The sequence below is a fragment of the Cryptotermes secundus genome, unplaced genomic scaffold (assembly GCF_002891405.2).
Source record: "Cryptotermes secundus unplaced genomic scaffold, Csec_1.0 scaffold19, whole genome shotgun sequence".
Taxonomy (NCBI): Eukaryota; Metazoa; Arthropoda; class Insecta; order Blattodea; family Kalotermitidae; genus Cryptotermes; species Cryptotermes secundus.
The window spans coordinates 1,069,067-1,094,639 of NW_019729897.1; the positions used below are offsets into that span (position 1 = coordinate 1,069,067).

Consider the following 25,573-nt stretch of genomic DNA (forward strand, 5'->3'; position numbering starts at 1 on the left):
CCCCCCCCCCCACACTCTTAAAAGTTCACACCCCGCATTAAAGCAAATAAGCCGTGCCGTAGTGGTTATAAACCTCACTCATAAGGCTATGTGTTCTCTCTGTTCCTCCCAAGCTTCTGTTTCTAGGGTAAACGGTTCATACCACGGAATATTTTTAGGTAAAACGTTGTTAGCCTAACGCCGAAGACTTCTGTGATAGGGATCAGCAATAACATTGTCTTCCTACGCAGCGTCATTTAGTCTGTTAGCGTAAGTCCAAAGAAGAACTTCAAGTGAGATAGAATTCAAAGTTTGTCTTCGAATATTAACAATTAGATTCCATGCAGCTTTCAATGAAGCTTGGAATTTTGTTTGTTATCGAAGTTGCGGAATATAACCCCTGTTAATATGAAAACTCTCGTCGATTCTACGGCTGTCTTAAATCCCCCTCCTCCGAGAATACGAAAAAATAAAGGAAAGAATTTTCAAGATTATTTTAACAGATCGTATGAATTTTCATGGCATTTAAATAAGCGACACCGGTCACGGTAGCCAAGCGGTCTTAGGCATATACTGTCTTCGCTCGCTTGGAAACCGGGATCATGGGTTCGAATCCCACCCAAGGGATGGATGTTTAGTTTGTCTGTGTGCGTTTTTCTGTGTTTGTGTACAGGTAGAGGCCTTGCGATGAGCTGATCACCCGCCCAAGGAGTCCTACCGAATGTGTAAGATCTAGAAAAACCGAAGTGAACGGAGTTCATGGAGGTAGGCCTAGGCTCACTGGGGCTGTAGTGCCAAGGGGGAAAAAAAAAATAAGCGACCGGTTTTTTTTTTTGGACTTTGTCCATCGTCCTGTGTTCTAGAAACTATTTTAATGCACATTTTCCTGTTATCTCCTTCCGAATTAGCCTGGTGTCAGTAATTAAATAGTTGTAATGAATCTGACAGGGGTTCTCCAGTGATTGAGGTTAGCTCTTTTAAGGGAATAGGGTAGGTGTCTTCCCCCTTCTCATCTGAGGACGGGTCAGGAAGGAATGAGCTGCTGCAAGTGTGAGATAGAGAACCACTAGTCATCCGGCAGGCAAGAGAAGTGATCGTTTCCTTGTGCAGTCATAAACTAGACTATAAGGCTGGGGCCACACGAGCGCACAAAATGCGTCCGTTGTAACGAACGTCGTGACGTCCGATGTAGAAATAAACAAGAGAGGCGAATGCTACTCGTTCTTCTGGCTCAATTGCAGACAAAAAACTACGCATCGCATTCTGCAACTGTGTGGTGTTCTCAGCAACGTCCGTCATTTAGTACGTTTGTTGCAACGGACGTACTCCGTGCGCTCGTGTGGCAGTCATAAATTTTGTGCAGCCCTGAACAATGTGGGCTGTAGGCGGAGATAATTAGGTCAGCGAAACTAATGAGCAATCTCCATTACTAGGTACGAGAAGGAACCGCACGAATATGATCATGCAAACCTTTGATTCAAGTTTGTGTTGATCCAACGTCTATAACAGGTTCCGCATGAAACCGCAAGGCACTCCATAACTGAATTACAACTTATCTTTGACTTTTGCTTAATAATTCAATGAATATTATGTAAAAATTATAATTACAACGCTTATAGAGTCTGCCATATTTTATGACTAATATTTTCACGTTTAAATTGCAATTAAACTGCTTTAAAGTAATCATAAAATCCAATTTCCTAATGTGAGCAATTTCAATTCTATATTTAAGTAAACAAGAAAAATTGTATCATTTCATATAATGAATTTTCCGAAGAAAAAAAAGAAGAGCGTAACACAGAGAAAATTTACTTTCCTGTCTTGGAATCGAATGCATGTATATCTAGATGTAATTACACCGCCTGTTTACCTAATATATCTACATATTAAATAACTGTGTACGTTATATAAAGCTTAAACTGCACATCTATGAAGTAATACATTATATTTCAATCTTGTATGAAACTGCATTTCATAATAAACATGTTTTGTTGCATGACCTACATTTTCATTGCTGTATCATGTTTTATCGGCCAGAGCATGCATACTATGCTGCGTGGTATTCAGATGAATGCTAGCATCAACATAAGTGATACACATTGACAGCAAAGAGCATCTGGGGCCATGTACTCATGCTGATGAGGAGTGCATGCCTATGTGTTCCACAGTACCGGTTCAATACAGTTAATCCTATGACAGAAATTCGAAGCACACGTCACATATTTTCCAGTTAATTTTTAATTATTTCATTTTTTAAAAATAAAAGTAAGCTTATGACATAATTTCACTAATTGTCTGTGTGTGTGCCCTATTATTCATAGGCAACACGTACACATGGCCCTTTTCGTATTAATTATTCAAAATTCAGCGAAAGAAATACGAGTATAGGCGATTAGGTCTTCCCAGAAATTCTTGTATTAATTACTGGCCACTGCTTATTACTAATGCTTTATCGTCTATATCATAACTAGACGGGATATTATAAGAGCCAGGATAGCGCAGTCAGCAAAGCGAAGGACTACGGGCTGGATAACCGAAGGGTTGGAGTTCGTGTTCCGATAAGGTCAAGAATTTTCATGTCTCCATGGCGTTCAGACAGGCCCTGAAGTCCACCCAGACTACTATCCAATGCGTACCGGGGGGCTCTTTCCCCGGGGGTAAAGCGGCAGTGTCTTGAAAATGACCACTCACCTCCAGCTGGTGACGAAGTCAAGAAAATGTGGGTCTATACATCCACTTCGCCATACACCTTCATGGCACAGTGCTTAGTTAAACACAGGGACAGCTTAGCTTTTTTTACTTTATTAAAATTAGGTATCTTTGTGACAAAAGTAAACGTAGAGAAACCTGTGTATATGTTGCTGCCTCGTCATCAGAATGCAAGGCAAAATCATGACATAAAGACAGGTATGAGACCACTTGAAAATGTGACACATTTCAGATATTTGAGAACGACAGTAACAAATCAAAATTTCATACAGGAGGAAATTAAGATGAGAACGAATTCGAGTAATGCATGCTGCCATTCAATCCAGAACCTTTTTGTCTTTCGTCTTCTGTCTAAAAATATAGAACTTGAAATATACAAAAATATAATTTTGCTTGTTGTTCTTTATGGGCGTAAAACTTGGTCTCTGACATTAAGGGAAGAATATAAACAGATGGGGTTTGAGAGGAGGGTGCTGAGGAGAATATTTCGGTCCAAAATAGATGAACACTTCATAATAATGAGCTTAATACCTGGAAGTCTTTGCCAAGTGTAGTAAGAATGATTATGTCAAGGGGGATGAGACGGGCAGGGCATGTAGCACGAGGAATGCATGTAGGATATTACTGGGAAAGCCAGAAGGAAAGAAAACTATGGGAAGAACAAGAAGAAGGTGGGCGAGTAATACTAAAATGTTTCTTAGATAAAATGGGGTGATATGGACAGAATTGATCTGGCTCAGGATATGAACTGGTAGAGGGCTCTTGTGAACAGGGTAATGAACCTTAGGGTTCCATAAAATGTGTAGTTACCATTGTTGGCCACGCCATAGCTCAATCGGTTAGTCGTTGGCTTCCCACCGCGGCGGCCTGGGTTCGATCCCGGGTCTGGTCAAGTGGGAATTGTGGTGGACAAAGTGGCACTGGGGCAGGTTTTCTCCGAGTACTGCGGTTTCCCCTGTCAATCTTCATTCCAGCGATTGTTCCACAATCACCCTCACCTATCATCTGGTACAATAGGCCAGAAGTGGCCGCAGTACAAGGGACTTAGTCCCAACCCACTAGCAATAAAAAATTTACCATTGTGACAGGATATTGATAATGGATATATGTCATTCTTCTTACTTATCCGTGGGTAATTTTACCTTTCGAAAGTTGCATTAAACATTAACTGGACTTGCTTTATGCTGTTCAATGCGCACATAGAATACCTTTCTGAACTCTGCCTAACTTGCAGCGTCAAAGTATTTATCCTTTTGTTTCTCTTTTGCTGGTTTCCTGCTTGATTTAATGATGATTTCTAAACTGCTAAAGTTCCATAGAGACGACTGATCAATTGGGAAGGACACGAAGGAAAGCGGTCTTTGCGTATTTCAAGCTCTGACTTGACACCACCCTGAAGCGACTGAGGTGAGCCAGAGAAGCGAGTTTTCTGACCAGTAACAGAACCAGAGTCCTTTTGAATACAAAGCAGTTTAGTTTACTACTCAGATATAAAACATTAAAAAGCAACTTACTTTCAGAACAAGATGGTATGAATCTTGTGGAGCATTTATTTTATGTCGGTCTGCATAACCAAACAAACAGGCCGTAAATTGTTTGGCCACGAAGTTGCGACTTCAGAATATCACTTGATTTCTTCGTCGCGTGAAACACAAATACTATATTTATCTATTCAGTATTCATACCAATTATAAGATTCTTTTTCTCATTCAAATCTGATGTAATTAAATCTTTGTATTCAAATATTTAACCCATATATAAAACATAGAATTACTGGGTTTGGGGGCTTTGTCCGTCGTTCGGTAATCTAGAAACTAGAAAACATAACGTTTCGGAAACTGGATCTGTTTCCGTCTTCAGGTGAAGGGGTAAAGACACCTACTCTGTTGGGTACCTTAGAAAAAGGTAACCTCAACTGATCCAACGGAGTAGGGATCTTCTCCCCGTCACCTGAGAACGTAAACGGATCCAGCTTCCGAAACGTACCGGACACTTGACAAGCCCAAATAACCAGTAATTCTGTGTTATACACCATCATCAGAGCCCTTTGGAATCTACTCAAACAGACAAGTTAAAGCTGTAATTATGTATGCTATTCTGTTGCTGCAGAGACTTTACAGCTCTGTATTATCTGTGAAGAGTTTCGGCGTATGGACATCCGCACCAAGGTTGCACTGATGCCTTATAGATTAATATTGTAGTTGTTATAAATTTAACTGAGGATGTCGAGTGATGTTCAGTGTTTCCTGTGTTGGCGCGAGTCGTAACATTTCTCACCTCACGTAAATACTGCCTTAGGCGTCGCCCTTTTCTAGCGTTTAGCCTACTTTCCTCAATTTGAGAAAATAAGAGTAGACTTATGAGATCGCTCTGCTGTCTGTGTGACTGTTAATCCCCTTATTAACTTTTTAATGTCTTTATGAAACATGGCATATCATGGCACCTGAGCCCATCTCATGGGCGTACTTCATAAATCCCTCCAATCAGTCTGTGTCCATATGTGTATCCTATAATGTTGCTAGGCAACGGACCGATAAAAATGTTACCGCTGCAACAAATACACATGGAACGATAGAAGATATATTTGAGGCGTAATTTTCTATGTGGTCCGTGTCGTACAAAAGGAAAATGGGCGATTATTTCCTCCCAGAAGTTCTTGTTGCTCTTACACCGTACTGCACATTGGGGTTTGGACAACCAGAAGCAAAGAAGAGCTGGGGAAACTATACAGTGAAACCTTAGTAATCTGGACCCCACTAATTAGAATTCTCTGCATTTCGATCTGCTTTCTATGTTTTATGTATACTTATGTACTCTATTCAAGCAGAACAAAGTTTTTTTCTTAATTAAACTGTAATGATGCAAATTACCAATTCCTGTCGGATTAGCTAATTATCGGAATGCACTAGTACTATGTAATTTGTACTCAAAATAATACAGTTTCGTACCTTTAAGAATAAAGCTTACGGCAGGAATTAATAAAGATTTATATTACCTTACTTTACGGTAATTCTGAAGCGAGGCCACTCATACGTTAATTTAGACTTTTCACTCAATTCGGACCGTCCCTTTTTTACGTTATTCTGAATTAGAAAGATTTTACTTGCAAACCCTTGCTCTGGTAGCGGATATTAAAACGAGAAGGATGGAGTTTTTGGCACGTGATTTCAATAGATCACACAGGGGTGAATGAGGGATGTTTTGGAAGTAAGCCAGAATACAGAAGAAAAACAGGGAGGCCCAGATTCAGATGGCTGGAAGACGTACAGAATAATTTACGAGGGCTGATATCAAAAAAGAGGAGAGAACAGGCAAACAGTAGAGAAAACTGCCCATCTGTCTTAGCAGCCAAGGTTCTTAGAATTCAGTAGAGCCAAAGAGTAAATATTTATTAGTATTAGTGGAGTGGTGTAGTTGTCGTTATTCTTATTATCATAATATTTCTAATTTCACACCTTACTGTAAGGTATACTGTTCATGAGACTGTTTCGAAACTTGTCCCTGAAGTTCATGTCATAACAGCTTCACGTAAAATCATTTTCATGTTCAAATAAATGTTATGTGTGTGCAACCCTCAAGAAGGGTGCTATGTTCCAAGAACAGCAGTCTTCTGTACTCGTATTTCCGTACTGATATTCTATCAGGGATGTCTTCTGAATCCTTCTGAAATCATCTTCGTAGGTTTCCAGTAGCACTTAGGGTCACCGATATTGCCATCCCTGTCACAGCTCACATGCGCTCTACTTCTGTCAGAGCTTTGTATTACAGCATTTTGTCAGCTTCTTTCTTCAATATATTTTTAGCCTACTTTTCTTATCCTTGAAAACAAAAGTAGATGCGTACCGCGGCTCTTTCCCCGGGTGTGAAACCACTAACCTCCAACTGGTGCAGATGTCAAGAATATATGGATGTATACATCCATTCCCCCATACATCTTCATAGCATAGTGCTTAGTTAAGTTCAGGCATAAATTTATCTTGCCTTAGGCCATTACCTTGCTGTATCTGCGTCTGCACATCTCTTACTATCAACTTTTGAATGGTTAAATTAGTTTTTATGAAACTTGGTATATATATTATGGCACCTGAACCCATTTCAACCTCGAATCTGATATATCCTGTCAGTATGTGTGTCTATTTGTTATATCTTCTACCGTTACCACGCACAGGTTCCATAAAAATATTCCCGCGGCAATGAATACGCAAGCAACAATAGAAGAAATGTTGGACACTTCACACAATGATAGGCAAATACATTTAGAAACAAATTTTTAATTTCGCTGAAGATGATCTGGCAACGCTGTTACTTTGAATGTTAGGTGACGCAACAAGACAGAGCTCACGTGGAAAATATGAATACGCTGCGTTCAGTATTCGTTGAATAGTATTTTGTTAGATCACTGTGTGTCGTCAACTTGGTCCAGACGCGAAAATGGAGCTTACGATGGAACAGACAGTGAATGTGAATTTTTGTATTAAGCTGCAGAAATCGCTAATAAAATCGTTAAATGTGCTAAGAAGAGTTTATGGTGAATTCCCAGGCCAAAAGAGCCACAATGTTCATCTGTTTTTCGATATCAGGAGTATTCTCCACTTTGTCTTTGTACCCGAAGGAACCACTGTTAATCAGACATTCTTTGTGGACGTTTTGAAAAGATTTATTGATGCCGTGAGGTGCAAGCCAGGAGAACTGTAGAGAGATCGCTCATTGATTTTTTACCACGAAAACACGCCGGCATATTCTTCGCTTCGTGTGTCGCAGTTCTTAGCAGGAAAGCGTATCCCTGCCACGGATCATCCGCCGTACTCTCCCGACTTGTCTTCCGGTGACTTCCGGTTGTTTCCAAAACTCAAGGGTTTACAATAAAAAGAAAGCATTTCTTGGACGTTAAGGGTATTAAATTATTTGTGAAAAAAGTGTTGACAGATATTCTTGTTCAAGGCCGCGCCATAGCTCAAGCGGTTAGTCGCTGCCTTCCCACAGCGGTGGCCCGGGTTCAAGCCCGGGTCTGGTCAAGTTGGATTTGTGGTGGACAAAGTGGCGCTGGGACAGGTTTCCTCCGAGTACTTCGGTTTCCCCTGCCAATCTTCATTCCATCAAATTCTCCATCATCATAATCACCCGGGGCAGGTACAATAAGTCAATCAGTGGCCGATGTGCCGAGTGGACCCAGCTGGACTCCCCCCCCCCCCCCTATGCGAATTAATTATTCTTGTTTAGGATTTTAAAAATTGTTTTGAACAATGACGGACGTGATGGAAACGTTGTAAAGAATTGAAGGGAAATTACGTTGAAAAATTCTAGGTTGCCAATATGTGCAGTTCTTAAAACATTTTGTTAAAATATTAGTCTCGAAACTTATTTGCCCGTATGTATATGCCTATGCCTCAAACGTTCTCTCTTCCTTTCATGATTTGCGACTAAAACTTTGTATGTATTTCTTTTCTATCTTAAAAGTGTCACATACCCCACCCAGTCATTTTCCTTTCCTTGATTACTCTAACAACACTTGTAAAAGTGTCTGAATTATAAAGTCTCTCAATACATAATTTTCTTCAATCAACCACTATGCTATGTTTCCTACTCTTAATATTTTCCTCAGGTTTCTCTTTTCAAACATCTCCATTCTATGGATTCCCTTCAAGCAAAACATCATGTTCTATTCACATAAACAACAATATGCAGAATTATAGTCTTGTTTCCTTTAAGCACTATATTTTTAACATTTGAGAATACGTGTATAATGCAAAGAATTCTGAACTGAATGGTAGCGAACATTCCTCAGAATTCGTTTTATGCTTCATCGTTATTTAAAATTTGATGTCACTGTCTTACCCAAATATATTTGTCACATTTACGATTTTTTAGTGAAGAACTTTGTATTACGATGTTAGCTTGCGATTGTGATGAGACATTATTTACTTCATTTTTCCTGCATTTATTTCAAATCTACTTCCTAATGAACCCTTAACAGAACTTCTGGTTTATTCCATAGGGTCTATATATTTTTGCCCAGTAATTTAAATTATTTTCATAGACGAGAACCTGACGTGTCCTGTTCAATTGCAAATTCAGTAAAACTGGAAGCAATGGTGATATGGCATTTTTTATTTCATATTATTCCCTAAACAGAAACTATATAAAATTATTTATATGTCCTTTACTTTAGTTTTCATTTAACAAATTTTAATCAGCCCAAGTCTCTGGTTATACTGTATTCAACGAGAAGGGCAGAAAATATTTCAAAACGTTAGCTTCGATTTATTGTTTCAGTTCTGCTTCAAGAAGAACAAGAGAAAATTTCAGGGGAATAAACAGTTTTTTCAAATAAAATTTTGATGCCCTAAGTGGGATATGCCTCAGATGTTCATTAAGAAAACAAATTAACATATTTCTTGTTCCTACAGTTAAACTATTGGTCTTCTACAATATGTCCTCCAATATTTTCTCAGTCGGTATTGAGACTAGCCTACGGGCTGAAATACCGTGGACTCAGTGTTTGATTCCCGGTAGGACCAAAAGATTTTTCTCTTATCCATAATGTCCAGACCGGCTCTGGGACACACCCAGCCTTCTACATAATGGAGGAGAGGGCTGACAACACATCTCCTACTACCTCTTGAGCTCTTGAGGTTAAGAATGGCCGAGCTATACATCCTCTCTCATATACGACTTCAAGACGTGGTGCTTAATGAATTAAGCTCAGGGATAACTTTGCCTATTCTACGCCTCACTGGAAGTTACACTATTTATGATGGCGGAAAGACAATACTTTCAACTGCTGTCTAAAATATCTATATTAGTCTGCAAATCATACGTTCCTTTTAGGAACGAGATATCGTGGGTGCAGCGGTATCGAGAATCGCGGGAACTACTTAACCGCAAAATCCATAAACTTATAATTTTCCCCACTAGATGGCAAACAGTGTCATGATCTTACTCCATATACTGTGGTTTAGGATCACTGAAAAGGGCTTTGTGCGAAGGGTAAATATGGAACAGACAATGTAATTTTGAATAAATTACAACACATTTTTGGATAAATACAATTATGTAAACGAAGTTTTATACTGATGCCGGACTAGACAGCGTCACGACAACAATAAGAGAACTGCATAAGCAAATTTCAAGTTTCATATACCAAAGGGACACCATTCAATCTACATGTTGTGGTTTATCCAGAGAAATTCGTAAGCTATTGTATTCTCTTGCATCGATAAGAAAAAATTTCTGCTTATTAATTAGCTTATACTCTTGCAAGTTCGTTTTTATTCTAAACAATTTGTTTCCAGCATTTCAGAAATATTTTTCTGATATATCATTCTTCTAATATTCCATATCGCGAGAAAATTCACTATAAATACATACTTAAAATTAGTAATTACTAGTATATATTAATTGAATATTAATTATGTATTATAACAGAACAAACTTGAGTCAGTTCTGATACTGAATTTCTTCCACTTCCTGGACAATTTAAAATAGGGCCAGCATATATGTCAAATAATGACTAAGAACGTTAGTTTTCTGCACGGTCCTGACATCTTTCGGCTCCAGTTAGGACTCTTGAGACGTTGACAATCCTCTCTATTGGCAACCCTTCTTTTCCCTTTGCACAGAGGAACGGATCGGTGATGAAAATTGAAACACACACAAATTTACCTTAAAGAAAAATTTCAGACATAAATAATAAATTAATTAAATGAGCAATACCCTGAGATATTTGCGTTACGAGTCGCCGTGCAACTATATTATTACATGGTTTTCAAACAAAATGTTATTTCAAGGGATTAGAAGAAAACGTCCTGTCTTTTGAAACATCACATTTCACTGTTAGCGAAGACAGTGTAGCCAACTTTCCTTCATATAGTGCGAGCTCAATGTTGACTATAACAATTATAAATTGAAAAACTCTGTGAACAGTAGTCAACAGAAAATGTTATTCACATGAAAAATTATATCAGCAATAACACAACTAGAACTTCCATATGCAAAGCACGAATTTAATTTAAACAAAACTCTACTAGACGCATGAAAACATGAAATTAAAGTTCACTTTGTGCTGTATGCGAGCTTTCCTTATTCAACATAAAATGAATTTTGAAGTTGTACTATTTACCAAAATAGCCACATTCCGGCTTATGTATTCTCGTAAAGTTAACAGATATTTCGGGGGAAAATTTTGCCTTCAGCTTCAGGAGAGCTGTGCTTGCTGCTAAGTTCTTTCTGGTTGTTAACTTGGTTCAGTATTCTACCTTAAATGAATGAATGTATAAGAGGTGGCCTTCTCGGCCCTTGTACCACGACCTACAGCGATCTACTGTGCTTCCCCTTTAGATTATCCCCTCAGCAATTTTTTAAGTGGGGGCGTCGAAATAGTCACTTGGTTCCATAAAATATAGTAGATGGAGGTCATATGTCCCTCCTAAGGGACAATTAACCACACGGTGTCACACATCGGAAGATAATGTTCCTTAGATAAATTGTTTAGGTATGGTTAATTGCAAACCGAACTAGAACGTTGGAAAATTTTGCTTTCGTACAAAATCAAACTTGATACATATAGATATGATTTTTTTATTTTATTTCACGTATGAAATATTTTATCATAAATAATTTTATTCTCTTTTTCTTTCTGGATGAATTTAATTTTATAACTAAGTTTGAAGTCCAACAAGATTAAGGTAAAATATAATTTAGAGTACATTCAAATGACATGATATGAAACTGAATCCAAGTGGCTGAGTATTCTGATAAGAGTAAACAAAATTAGTGCAGGACATTTTACAGTATTATAGGAATAAATGGAATGATATTAGAGCTGTAATACCGACTCTCACATGTGATCTCCCCTCTTAGTTTCAATAAAGTAACAACCACTGAACTGCCTACCTGACGCATGGCCAAAAATTTCCGATAGATGTCACCTGCGAATTACTTCGTCCATGGAACCATTTCTGTCGTCATAGTGCCTTAGATTTCGGGGCACAACTTCAACAGAATGTTGTTGTTCCTGAAACAGAAGAAGAGCAGAAATCGTTCAAAGAGTTGCTCCTCATAAATTGTTATTGTTTTCGTTCTCAGTTTAACACTTGTTTCAAAATATGGTACATATTCTGAAGCTTGTTTCTACTAGTTCTGTGTGATTTCATCTGAAACTTAACTGTGCAATAGGATGAAGTGTTTCTAAATGAAGTGCTCTCTAATCATTTAGAACTTAATACTTGATTTAATCATTTTTTATGAATGTGATTATATTTAATGAAAATCATGATCATATGAAAGTTGCAGTTTTAAAATATAAGCGTAAATAAACACGACGGCGCCGCTGATTGGATTAAGTTTAAAATGTTTCAAAGTATTTCTCTGTATGTACGACAATAAGAATACTGTGATTCTGCAAGTTATGCTTTGTTTTCAACTCTGAATTTGGAAATGAAAAAAAAATTTGGCAAGAGTTCTCTTTCATTAAAGTGTATCGGCAAGGAGAATTTATGATTTCACGCTGGTACCACTGCTTTTTCCTTTTTTTTTTTTTTGATCTTACCGAATAGTAACAAATATAAGACTTTACTTGAAAGATGGGTTTTGTTACAAAGAATTTCACATTCCAGAGCAGGCGTACGGTATCCTGTAAAAATTACCGGTAATGCAGCCACTTTGATTATCGATTCAACGTATTCAATTGCAGCACTGAAAGACATTTTCTTTCCCTTGTTTGCGAGAGTAATAATAGTGGACATATATACCAAGAATTTGAAAGGGTTTAAGGGGGTGGTTCGAAACATAAAGAGTGACAGTAGTGAAACAAGAGGGTGCCTTTTGGATTTATTTGCTAATTTCAAATATTATAAAAAGATGAATATTAAGATTAAAAAAAAGGTAAAGGTATCCCTGTAACAGGCCGTGGAGATCCATAAGGTTGAGAAAAGTTGAGGTTCCCATATTTTCTAGACGATCAGCTCATAGATGGCGGTAAGGTTGTCAGCCTTACGCGCCGGCCGCCTTTTACCTCCAAGAACGTTCAAAGAATATTTCTGGTACTCATTTCTGTTAGAGGCTGAGTCGACCACAGGACCATAGCGCGTCTGAAAGAATTGAAAAAAAAATATGAAAAAATCCACCTCATCGGGATTCGATCCCGCGACCTTCCGGCTTGTACGACGCTACCGCGTGCCCCTCGTTGCGTATTATTATGATAAAATAAAAATCATGAGCTCTATTCAACTGGGGGAAAACAGTCACTTCGAAATATAAAATACAGAGACAGAAAGATGACGTGAATTTCTGTTGCAGTCAAGTAATTACTGCTGGTGTGGAACACATCAGGACGGTTTGCTTAAGTCCAGTGTCAAGTGATGATGAAGTCTGTGGTTTTGTATTATCAGAGACTTCGGCAACTTAATCCTGTACAAGCTCTAATACGTTTTACGCCTCCACTGCAGAGAGGAAGCTGCATTATTTTCCTTGCAATGGTCTTTGATTTCCTTTTCTACTCTATTCCTTCTTCCCCTTTCTTGCTAACATTCAAAGACGGTACTGAAAGGCATCTTAAGAATGTTTTGTAAAAAGGTTAGATCTAAAAATAAAGGTATGAATACAGGAATAAAATATATAAATAAAATTCCTCCGAATTGCGATCCAAAATATCAAAGCATACTTTGATACATAAATAAGAATTACATTACATTTACTTTGTATGATCCAGTTCTTATCGTAGGAAAGCACAGGCTTGAAACACTTGAGCAGAAGCATAAAAATATGTCTTACAGTTTTACTGTAACTCTTCAAGTTATTAGGTATTCAGAAATATTGAATAATAAATATATTCTAAGAAATTCCAAAAATTCTATTTGAATTCGGAATAACAAGAAAACGAAACCTACACCGAAGTCATATTTGTCTCATGCATTTCTATTCAGAACTGACATCAACGCGATGCAACTGTTACTGTAACAAGACAGGTCATATCACGCACTGCTCTTTGCTCTTGTTCATTTATTGAAAGAGAATTTAAAAGTAAGAAGGTAAAGCTATCTCTGTTAACAGGTCGTGAAGGCCCCTACAGTTGTGAGACGTCGAGACTTTCACATTTTCTAGATAATCGGTTCACAGACGGCGGTGAGATTTTGAGCCTTACGCCGGCCGCCATTTACCCCCAGAAACATTCCTGGTACTAATTTCTGTTAGAGGCTGGGTCGACCCCGGGGCCATAGTAATGTTTGAAGGATTAGGTAAATCGAAAATTATTCAGTGACCTCATCGGGAATCGAAACCGCGACCTTCCTGCTTTTAGCATAGTCCCACAACTAATTATGCTACCCCGTGTTCCCTACGAGAAAGAATAAGCACCATAAAGTTGAACAAAATAACTTTATTAGATGCTAGTAAGGTCAGGATTTTAGAAAGAAAATTAAGAGCATGCTCAAAACTCGCGAGCAAACACCAGACAGAATCTTAATATTATAGTAACTAATATATTCGTGAAAAGTTAAACAGTTCCCTCTAATGTGACTAGTGAAGATTTTTTTCTTATTTCAATTATTTATGCCCTTACTTGTTTCGGTCTTCAGAGACCATCATCAGAAGGACACCTTTACATCAATACAGCTAAGAGCCACTATTACAATACATGTTCTGAACGCCAAAGTACATACACATAATATTAATAATATACATTTGGGACATGACATCTAAAATTTTTACAACTACAGCGGCTGTTCCAATACATTAAATATTTGTAACTGGTTTGTTAATATTTTTATTGGAATTCATAAACCAAGTAGGTTCGTGTCGTCTTTCTTATCATTTCTCTTGACGGGGGCTGAACGCGTGCCGCCTGCTGCTCTCGAGAACAGGGTTCTTTAATGTTTTCCTGTATGTGTTTGTGGCGCACTGTGTTGCTTTATTCGCTAAATATATACGCTTAAAATGTGACAAGGAGCAAATATTTGAGGATAATAATCTGGATGCTATCCATAAACATGATTAAATTTGGTGAAGAACAATTTACCGCCCTACGCCCCATATCTGAACCTAAAAATAAAATTATAATACTATAATATTACCTATTGTTTTGTATGGGAGTATAACCCGACTTGCTATACTAATGGAAGTACATAGTTCGCGTGTTTGAGTACAAGTGCCTGGCAGTTCTTGCATCTGTGAATTTGTGATAAAAATTCCATGACGAACAACAAAATTTATACTTTCCTCGTAATATTATTATTGATAATAGATAAAAGAGAATAAGACAGACGAACGCTGTAGCAGTCACGGAACACGTACCAAGTTTATACACAATTTTGGTGAGGAAACCTGAGGAACAAAACTTGGGAGACAGTGAGAAAAATGGGTGTTGCTGAAATTAATCTTACAGAATCAGTATGTGATGAAGTTTCGATTTAATTATGTACAGTCATATCTGAAGATGCTCAGGCATATTATACTACAATAAACAAAAACTGAGAGTGTTTGAGAACAGGGTGCTGAAGAGAATATGTGGACCGAAGAGAAATTAAGTGACGAAAGATTGAAGAAACTACATAATGAGGAGCTTCATAACTTGTACGCTTCTCCAAGTATAATCAGAATGATCAAATCAAGGAGGATGAAATTGGAAGAGCATGTAGCACGAATGTTGTAAAAGAGGAATGAATATAGGTATTGTTGGGAAAAACAGGAAGAAATAAACTACTATGAAGACCAACACGTAAATGGGTGAATAATATTAAAATGGATCTCAAAGAAATAGGATGGGGTGGTATGGACTGGATTCATCTGGCTGAGGATAGGGACTAGTGGAGGGTTCTTGTGAACACGGTAATGAACATTCGGGTTCCGTAAAATGTTAATAATTTCTTGAGCATCTGCACATTTGGTGGCTTCTGAAGGAGGGCTCAGTTCCATGTGGTTAGAGTATTTAGCCAACCGAATAACTAACATTAGCTGGTAGCTCTGACGGTGAGTTACTTACAAATCCCTTCTATAAATTTCAACACTCAATCCCATTCAACCATTCAAGACATATATTTTCATTCGAAGACCGAATATTTATTACGGTCCCGTGTGTCACTCAGAGCCAGTTCAAGTAACGTGACATATTGTTAATGGTTTCCCTATGCTCGTGTTTGTTATTAATATCCGAAATGGTCCCACGCCATGAGGTTTTCCAAAACTGACGCCTTTCTTCCATGTCTGAACGACTTATGTCCCTTGTTATATAAGTTGTCTGTAGGCATTAACGTTCATGGAAAGCTTCATTTCATTCATCAATAGCTCTGCAGTCTTCTTGTGAGCTCTGGCCTCTTTTTCAGTTTCGTAATCCTAGACACAGTCTGTGGAACTCCTTGGGTGGGAGATCAGCCCTCCGTAAAGCAGCCACCCACACACATGACAGCACAAACACATAATAAACGCGCACAGACATCCATGCTTTGAACCCACGACCACAGAGTTCGAGCAGGCGAAGATACTTAATGCCTTACACCACGGGGTCACCGTTATCGGCAATGGAAAGTATACATTGAACTAATTGTCACTTATTAACGACAAACAAAACTAAACAAACTCCATGGCCTGTAGTTCGCAAGTGAACTATACCGACAGAGCGACCGCCGCTTGTCGGTGAAGTTAGAGCCAACTTTAGCGGATAGAGGGTGTCACGTGGTCAGCGCAACGGATCTCCATAGCCGTTAATCTCGGTTTTCTAGACCGAAGTCGCGTTTTCTTGAAATAGCTCAATTATCCTCAAGAGGCTGAGTGGACCCCGTTCCAGACACACTACTTCTCAGAAAATCTGGTAGCGCCGGAAATCGAACCCGGGACCTCTGGATCTGTAGTCAGGAACTCTGACCACTAGACCACAGAGCCGGTTCACTTATTATTGACAAATAGTATATAGTGACTCGTCCTTGCGGCGAGCTGATCACCCGCCCAAGGAGTCCTACCGAATGTTTAAGATCAAGTAAACCGAAGTGAAAAGGAGAGTTTCGTTTAGGTAGGCCTAGGCCCAAATTGGGGCTGCAGCGCCAGAGGAAAAAATATAGTGACTCGTAGCACCGTTCAGTGTGTTTAATTTGTAAAAGATGTATTTCAGTATTTCACTTTCCTTAACCATGTTTCGGTCGGAGTAGCCATCTTGTTGTATTACCAACGGGACCACGAGACTAGGGGCATTGCAACTACGTCGTAACTTACAATCTTCTTCTTTAATGAGAAGAAATTTCAAGACACGAACAACTGGTTCTAGTTTAAAAAAAAGAAAGCTTTTTTTTATAACTCTATTCTTAAATAAATATAAATAATTTAGTTATAAATGTTCCAAACATTTCATATATTTATGTACTTAATGTAGCTACAATATATTATTATATATATTAATGACTTTGTAAATGTGGTTTCATAAATATTGATCGTGTCCATGAAGCTGGTCAATCCGACCGAAACATGATTAAGGAAAGTGAAATTTGGAAATACAAATTTATAAATCAATCACAGTGGACGCTGCTACGAGTCATTTTGTACTATTGCTAGTGTGAAGGACCAGGATGAACCAAGTCAAGTTTATTATTGATAAATTTATAATATTACTTTAATTTTTAATAGAAATTAATGAATTTCCATTAATTTTCATTTTAATGACTGAAAAATAATTTTAATACCAAAAAAACCAACTATAATAATTATTGCATCTNCTACTCCGTGTGGTGCTAGTTGTTACTGAGAGGCTGAAAACAAAACGGTATAACGTCCTCTGTACTCGAGGGAGATGTTTATCGAAAGTGTGGCAGGTCAGTGTTGCAAGTGTTGGCACCGCAGTGGAACTGCAGAAGCCAGGACCTTGATCTACGATTCGCGTGAGGTCGGCCGCTATGTAAATTTGTAATGCCTGGTTTCCGTATCCACGCTCTTAAATTCCGATTTTAATTCAAGATGGAAATGTTTAATGTCCATTGGCTCCAACATTTTTTATACTGCAAAAACGTACGGGTTTAGAATAGGATCTTCTGACCTACGGTATCATGTAGAACCATAAATTTACTTGGCGCATAACCCAGAAAGCCTCAGACCTCATATAACCAAGGTATTTAGCCGTACACAGAGATCTTTCACCTCAGTTCATTTACTTGATTGGTAGAGACTTGGACACCATTCATGTCCACTACGAAAGAGAAGGCAGGAATTAATGAAACGAACATTAGTGAAAGTTTGTTGTTTCGGAACGCAACTGTACCACACAAATCACATTGGGTAGCGAGCGCTCCATAACGTAGTACGCAATGTTACCAATGACGTTCTTTTAAGGTTATTAAGATTGCTTAAAAGTAGAAATTGTGAAAAACAAATTAGTGGAATTATGCCATAGTGAAAGTTGGACAAAACGGAACGTCATAACACTTCTTTTTTTCCCCTTGGCACTACAGCCCCAGTGGTCCTAGGCCTACCTCTATGAACTTCTCCGTTCACTTCGGATTTTCTAGATCTTAGACATACGGTAGGACTCCTTGGGCGGGTGATCACCTGTACACAAACACAAAAAAACGCACACAAACATCCATTCCCTGAGTGGATTCGAACCCACGATCCCGGCTTCCGAGCGAGCGAAGACAGTACATGCCTTAGACCGCTCGGCTACCGTGACCGGCGCCATAACCCTTCTCCAAATATAATTTGAACGATCAAGTGAAGGAGGGTGAGATTGGCGAGGCATGTAAAATGCATTCGGAAGGTGAGGGGTGCTTATAGGATTTTGGTGGGGAAACTAGAAAGAAAGAGACCACTAGAAAGGCATAAACGTGGGAAGGAGGGTAATAGTAAAATTATATTTATAAAAATATCGGGTGACGTGTTATGGATTGGATTGATCTGGTTCAGGATAAGGGCCAGTAGAGGGATCTTGTGAACAAGGTAATCAACCTTCGGGTTCCATAAAATGTTGTAAATTTCTTGTGTAACTGAGTGACTGGCGCCTTATAAAGGACTCATCTCCGTGGAGTTTGTTTATGCCGTAAAGAATTTCACCAGAATCTGTAGGAGTATTTGTCGGATACTGGTTGTTATGGTCTTAAGGAAACCAGGCATTTTTGTTATCTAATGCGGCTTAAAGAAAATTGTCTGGAAAGTTTTGGCAGAAATCTCCTTCGTAGGATTTCAGTATCGGCAAGACCACTTATGGGATTCATAGAAAACTCAATTTATGGCCACAAGTAAGTTATTATTTATTAATAATAATGCTTAAAATAGGAATTCATCAGCAACGTGTATTGAAAATCTTCCATATCGGATCTTAACCATATTTAGGTGCTAGTAGTAAGTAACAGACAGGGGACCAGTCAGGATAGGGACCAGTGGAGGGCTCTTGTGAACACGGTAATGAACATTCGGGTTCCATAAAATGCTGGGAATTTCTTGAGTAGCTGCACAATTGGCAGCTCCTACAGAAGGGCTCAGGTCCATGAGTAAGGAAGTAGTTAGTTAGTTATTAGAGAGGGTGGGTTTCCCCATGCACTTAGACCTATAGTGGTCCATTGTGCTTCCCTCTATGATTTCTATCAGTCTCTATATCCTACCGGTATTGGTACTTACCATCAGTCCCGCCCAGCCAGCGAGACCGGCTCTACTGGCTGAGAAGTATCTATAATGCTTCCCCCATCTACCGGAGGTATTAGTGACTGCTGTTGGGCGGGAAACGTCCGCAGTTTTGGCTCAGTGACCTCCTTTGGAGGTATGAGGTTCTTTTACGTGCCGTAAAGCTATGACACGGGACCCACGGCTTAAAGTCCCTCCCGGAGGACTTGTTCCCTGAATCTTTCCGCCCTTAAAAATTCGACGACCTCCGCCGGGTATTTGAACCCGCGTACTACGAGTCATGAGCTGGGAACGTTACCTCTAGACTACGGAGGCCGCTAGTAAGGAAGTAAGTAAGTACTAAGTCACAGACAGTGGGACGAACACAATGCGAAGACACATTGGTTCCACGTATGGCGGCCTTTTTTTCACGTTGCAAGTACCGTCTAAATATGATTGAAAATTAAAATCTCGAACACAAAAACATTAAATTAAGTATTTTAGTTGTGCCTTGGATAAAAGTACATTGTGACATAACTGAAGATAGAGCCGTTACTAGGTTACAGCAGAGTAAACGACACGCCAAAAATTATGCACGCATCGATAGAGGAAATGTTGAAAGTGGTGTTTTCTGTTGGCTCTTCCCCGGCCTCACTGGTTGGCGACTCTCTCACAAGACAACTCTGTGTAGAGCCGTGAGATATTCACCAGCGTGTAAGGACGTGAACATTGAAGGTAAGATGTTGGGAGCCGTTGCCAAGCAACAACTAGTGAAAATGAACTGAGAAGATACAGCGCGTGCTATGATGAATTGTAAAGTGTGTGAATTAACGAGAGCGCTGTAATTATTCGTAGTTGCGTCTTATAAGAGTCCAATAAATCCAATTACCAATCCACACCCCGTGTCTAGTCACTAACACATGACAATATGTTTCGAGGAATGCGAGTCGCAGCAATTATCTTACTGTGAAGCTCAGAGCTCGGGATTAAGCCATTAACTCAACACTGTTTCACGCGTTAACATATATGGAAACGCGCAAGACGAACTCATTTACTTCTTCCCTTATATGTGGGCTGATAGGAAAGTTGATTTCGTAAATTTATTTCTCCCAGATCGTATAAGAAACTAGTGTATTGTACATTCAGGATTGCAGTGAGTTTTCCTGCAGTATGTGATACCGCAATTTATTGATGCCACCTTGAGAGAGCTGCTCAGATAGAGTTGCTTACACATGACTGCCGGACAGTCTAACTGCCAGCACGCTAGGGGCAATGTTATGCACATACAACCTCACACTTACACGCACAGTATCTTCCCCATTAACTTCCATTGGATAACTTAAATTATATATAATTTTTATGACAAATTCACTACATGAATCTTTGCACTTTTTTATTTTTTATCTTGTAGGATTTGACGTTTCACACAGTGGCTGTTATAAGTTCTATCTTCTTGGTTAAAAGGCCATAATCCGTTCATAGTAAACAGACGTTTCGGAAGAACATGTGGCCTACATTTTCACATTCGAAGAAAAAGCCAATCAATAAATCAGCGCTGTTACCTGTTTCACGCCGATTTATTTCTTAGCTCATTATTTGTCCCTGAAGATGGAGTTGATATATCCGTCCGAAATGTCTGTTGAGTTTTCAGCAGACCACATGGCTTTATACCCGTATTCTAGAATACATGATTCTTCATGTTTGGCCTGCTTTCCTAATTTTGAAAAAATAATATGAGGCTTATGGTATCGTCGCCCTGCTGTCTGTGCATCCGCCTTTGTTTTGTCCATTTGTTTCTGCATCTCCCTCCTAATTTTTGTTCGGAGGCTTGTGAGATCACATTGATGTCTCTGTGCCCCCTTACCATTGCTAGGCAACAGACTGTCTGTGTGTGACCCCTAATTTTTTGTTTTTGTTTTTTATGCGGCCCGTATGGTATCAAAAAGGAGAAAGAGACTATAGTTTATCCCAGAACTCTTGTTTACCTTAAAAGCCGATGAATCCCTTGGTTGAACATCTTTGAACATCATCCAATTCAAAACCACTTATTATTAGTCACCGAACCATAAACTCGCGGCAATATTATCGTGATTATCTGCAAAGCAACAGATAGATCCAATCTTGTTTACGGAAGAATTTATCAATGTCCATGTTAAGAATAATCTATCATCATTTTGTTTGCTCATTCTATTTCGCTTCTATAACAATGTCGAAAGAATAATTATAATTCACTAGCAGAATTGATAGGCAGTATTATTTAAATTTAAACTCATGTTCAAATTCGGGAGAGCAAAAATTTCGACGTCTGTCCAGGACGGTAATTACTTTTACGCCACACAGGCTTTGCTTCCTTCAGCTGAACACTTCCTGAACAAGGTATACAGACCCAGCTCGGATGCTATTCTGGGATATGAATTGTATCAAGGTCTTCCATTGCATAAGGCAGAGTACAACCCACTCACATAACGCATACACATGCAACGCTCTGACGAGTTTCCAAACTAGTAGGAACTGTGTGAATCAGTGTTATTAGCTGGTTATTTAATGACGCTGTTAGTAAAATTATAATGTAATATAACATTATATAATATAATTACACAATGTTGTATGGATGATTTATGGATGAACTGGAAATGATTTGAAAGAAAATATTCATGGCTTAATACAGGGACCATCCTGGCATTTATCTGGAAGGGCTGAGGTTAACCACGAAAATTTTCAGTCACGATAGTCGATGTTCCGATAGAAATTAGGTATTAGCACCTCCCGACTACCAATGAGTGTAGAGGATTACGGCACGACAGCCTACTCGGTGAAAGTGTAAACAGCATTATGATAAATCAGCAAACGAAAAGAAAGCGTTTTCAAAGAAAGGATGTCCAGTTCGAGTGGGTAAATTTCCTGCTTCATAAAAACTTAACTAAGAAATTAATCAACCAACCAACAAACAGTAATGAACTCCATTGAGCCAAGTTCTTAAGAATCCGACAATCACTCAGCTACTCTACAATTGCCAAAAATTTTATGGAACGCGAAGGTTCATTACTCTGTTCACAAGAACCCTTCACTGGTCAGTACTATGAGACAGATGAAACCAGTGCATACAACCACGTCCCTATTCCTCTAAGATCAATTTTTAATATTATCCTCAAATTTAGTCTAGATGTTCTTAGTGGTCTCTTCTATTCTAAGTTTCACAACAAAATCCTATATGCATTCCTCTTCTACCCATACGTGCTACATACCATGCCCACCTCATTTTCCTTGAATTGATTATATTAATTACATTTAGCGAAAAGTAAAAGTTGTAAAGTTCTTCATTATGTAATTTTCTCGTGTTTTATGATCGGGAAAGCTCGGTTCCAGATCTCAAAGCGTGAACCAGTAATCTTTATTTTCCTGGTTTTCTTCAGTCAAGCCAAATAAATTCGAGACAACACTTGGACTTAGACGATGATAACTTTCTTCAGCATCGTTTCAAATTCACTATTAAGAAATTATTCTACATTCGACACTATATAGCCTGAGCTACTTCTAGCGACATAAATACATTAATAAATAAATAAGTACATATATAAAACTTTCAGCTACATCCAAACATTAATGGAAAACCAAAGGAGAAGCGATACACGATAACACCACAAAAGGTTAAACTTGAAACCAATTATAACTGATACCTCTGTGTCATTCCCTCATAGGCGTTTCTATGTAACACGAGTTTCACAGTTGCGGTGACAAACGTCAATCTATCACCAACTGAGGGAAATTCAACCCATAACCAAATTCCCTGAATCTTATTTTAGCACCAACTTTTCACTTCCACTTTTTCACTTTGGTTCTATAAATGGCATATGTGTGCAATATGCCAAGTACAAGTGCATATGATGCAGAATATATGACCATTATCTCCACGTATAGGTTCAAGCCAGGTGACTATTCACAACAGTATTCTATGAAAAACGTCATTCGGAAAGTTTTTAGTAATAAATCTTTGTGTTCGATTCTTGTTTCCCTCGTGCTTTCTGAAGGTTTCACCGATATTGGCTCTCTTATTTTAACCATGGCATTACTGAATATTATGTTACACATTTCCCATTATCTGAGGCGCATTTTATGAACACAACTTTCGGAAGTTGGTTCGACTGTCATCTTTAGGTGATTGGTTCTCAGTATGCTGACAGATTCATTATATTTTCACGTGTACTAGTGACTAAAGGCGCGGGTTTGGATTGGTGAGCCGATTTTTTTGCATATTCACTACTCGAAATTACAAATTACTATTATTATTACACTTTCAAGATTACTATAGTTATAACATGTAAATAAAGTCTCTATATCTGCTTTAGCTAGTCGTTGCTAGATAACAGATCTAAACAATGGCTATTCCTCTGCAAAAGTTTCCTTATCCTTTTCCTGGCAACGGATTTTAACAAAGGAACTATAACTGTCACACTCCAAATATCACTGTATAGCACACATAAAACCTTCAGTTCACAAGTTAAGTCTTCACAGGCCGACTCAACTTCCTGTGGCTATCTCCTACCGAGAACTAACTGCCTGTTAAGAGTCGATTATTTTCAAGATAACTACTCTGTACCGGACCCGTGGAAAACACGGTCACCTTTTGTTAAGGATGCGTGTTTACAGCCTCGTTGCCTGGCAATAGTCATCCTATTTCCTCGTGCATATGTTTGGAGCGGACCACAAAGAAAACAGTTTCTCCTATATTGTTTTTATGTTCTTAAGGGGGGGAGGGGTGTTTACCGACCGCAGCATAGAAACGACAGTTCTATTGCTGCCTGTGCCGGTCACGGTAGCCGAGCGGTCTAAGGCACGCACTGTCTTCTCCCGCAAGCCGGGATCGTGGTTTCAAATCCCGCTCAGAACATTGATGTTTGGTGTTTGTGTGTGTGCGTTTTCTTGTGTTTGTGTACAGGTAGAGACTTTGCGACGAGCTGATCAACCGCCCAAGGAGTCCTACCAAAATGTCTAAGATCTAGTAAATCGAAGTGAAACGGAGATCTTCATGGAAGTAGGCCAAGGGCCAAATTGGGGCTGTAGCGCCAAGGAAGGATGGCTCTACAGCCCTTTGTTGGGCCTAGGCCGCTTCTTCAGCTTCTTCATCGGTAGACGCCTTGGATGGGGGATCGCCCGTCACAAGGCGTCTACATACACAGAGGACACAAATACAGAATAAACGTACACAATACAGACATCCATGCCTTGAGTGGGATTCGAACCCACGATCCCAGCGTTTGAGCGAGCGGAGACAGTTCATGCCTTAGACAGCGTGGCCACTGTGATCGGCTCATGAAGACGTATGGGGGAGTGGAAATATAGCTCCACTTTTCTTGATATCGGCATTAGATGGAAGTGAATGGTTGGCTTCCCAAAGAAAGAGCCCCCGGTACCCATTAGACAGGAGTACCGGTGGGCCCCAGAACCGGTCTGGACGCTGTGGAGAAGAGCAATTATATTAAGTACAGTAATTGTAGCACCGTGCACATATGTAATTTCTCCTCACATCATTTTAAAATTACTTCAGAATTTAAGATGATATATTTTTTGCAACTTTCTAATAAATTTTAGAATACAGTCAAATGGCCAACAACATTGAAGTCGTTTACTTATGTGAAATGTCAACGCATTGCCAGGCAACGGCTAGATAAGCACCCCGCGATGCGCGCACGCAACAATAGTACGAAGTTACATATTTCCATGTAACACAATGTTCTGCATTTCTTTACTGTCACAGGTTGGGCGTTGTTGTCTCTTCATGTTAACGTCTGACAACAATCGTACCACCTCCTTCCTGCATATGACATTCGTCATATTTGGCATTAATTAAACCTCTTCGGTTGGTAAATGAGAATAGAGTAACATGAATTTCAATCTGATTGATTCTCCCCCTCCCCAGCTCGTCTGATCTACCGAACTTCTTTCACGAGAGCTGTAATGCACAATATATATATACACTACCAGTTCGTGGACTGGCCGCAAAGCGTCGTTGCAGTGCACTACAGTGGATAGGTTGAGGAACGATATGATGCCCTGTCAGTTCATCTCTCGTCACAGCAAGAGGCAGTTGTGTGCAAACGGTGTCAGTAGAACTAAGACCTCTATTGTAAACTGCAGTTAAATGCAAGTGGCGGAAATCGAAAATGTGCCAGTTTGAACAAAGGGCAAACATAAAGTTCTGCCAGAAACTAGGCAAATCCCCTAGCGAAACATTTGGCGTGGGAAGAATTGGCTGTTGCTACACGACAACGCCCCTGCACATCGCTTTGTCCTTGTCCAAGAGGAACTGGTACGGCAA

At 39.1% G+C, this 25,573-nt stretch overlaps 1 protein-coding gene across 3 annotated transcripts in view; it reads right to left on the minus strand.

The window, feature by feature from the left end:
• Positions 1-25,573, minus strand: part of LOC111865692 (PR domain zinc finger protein 1) — a 242,890-nt gene that overhangs the window by 73,895 nt on the left and 143,422 nt on the right. For all 3 annotated transcript variants that reach the window (XM_033751925.1, XM_023853912.2, XM_033751924.1), the window contains one exon: positions 11,581-11,701. In XM_033751925.1, coding sequence (XP_033607816.1) covers positions 11,581-11,589 — 9 coding nt within the window. In that variant the 5' untranslated portion in view covers positions 11,590-11,701. The remainder of the gene's footprint in view (positions 1-11,580; positions 11,702-25,573) is intronic.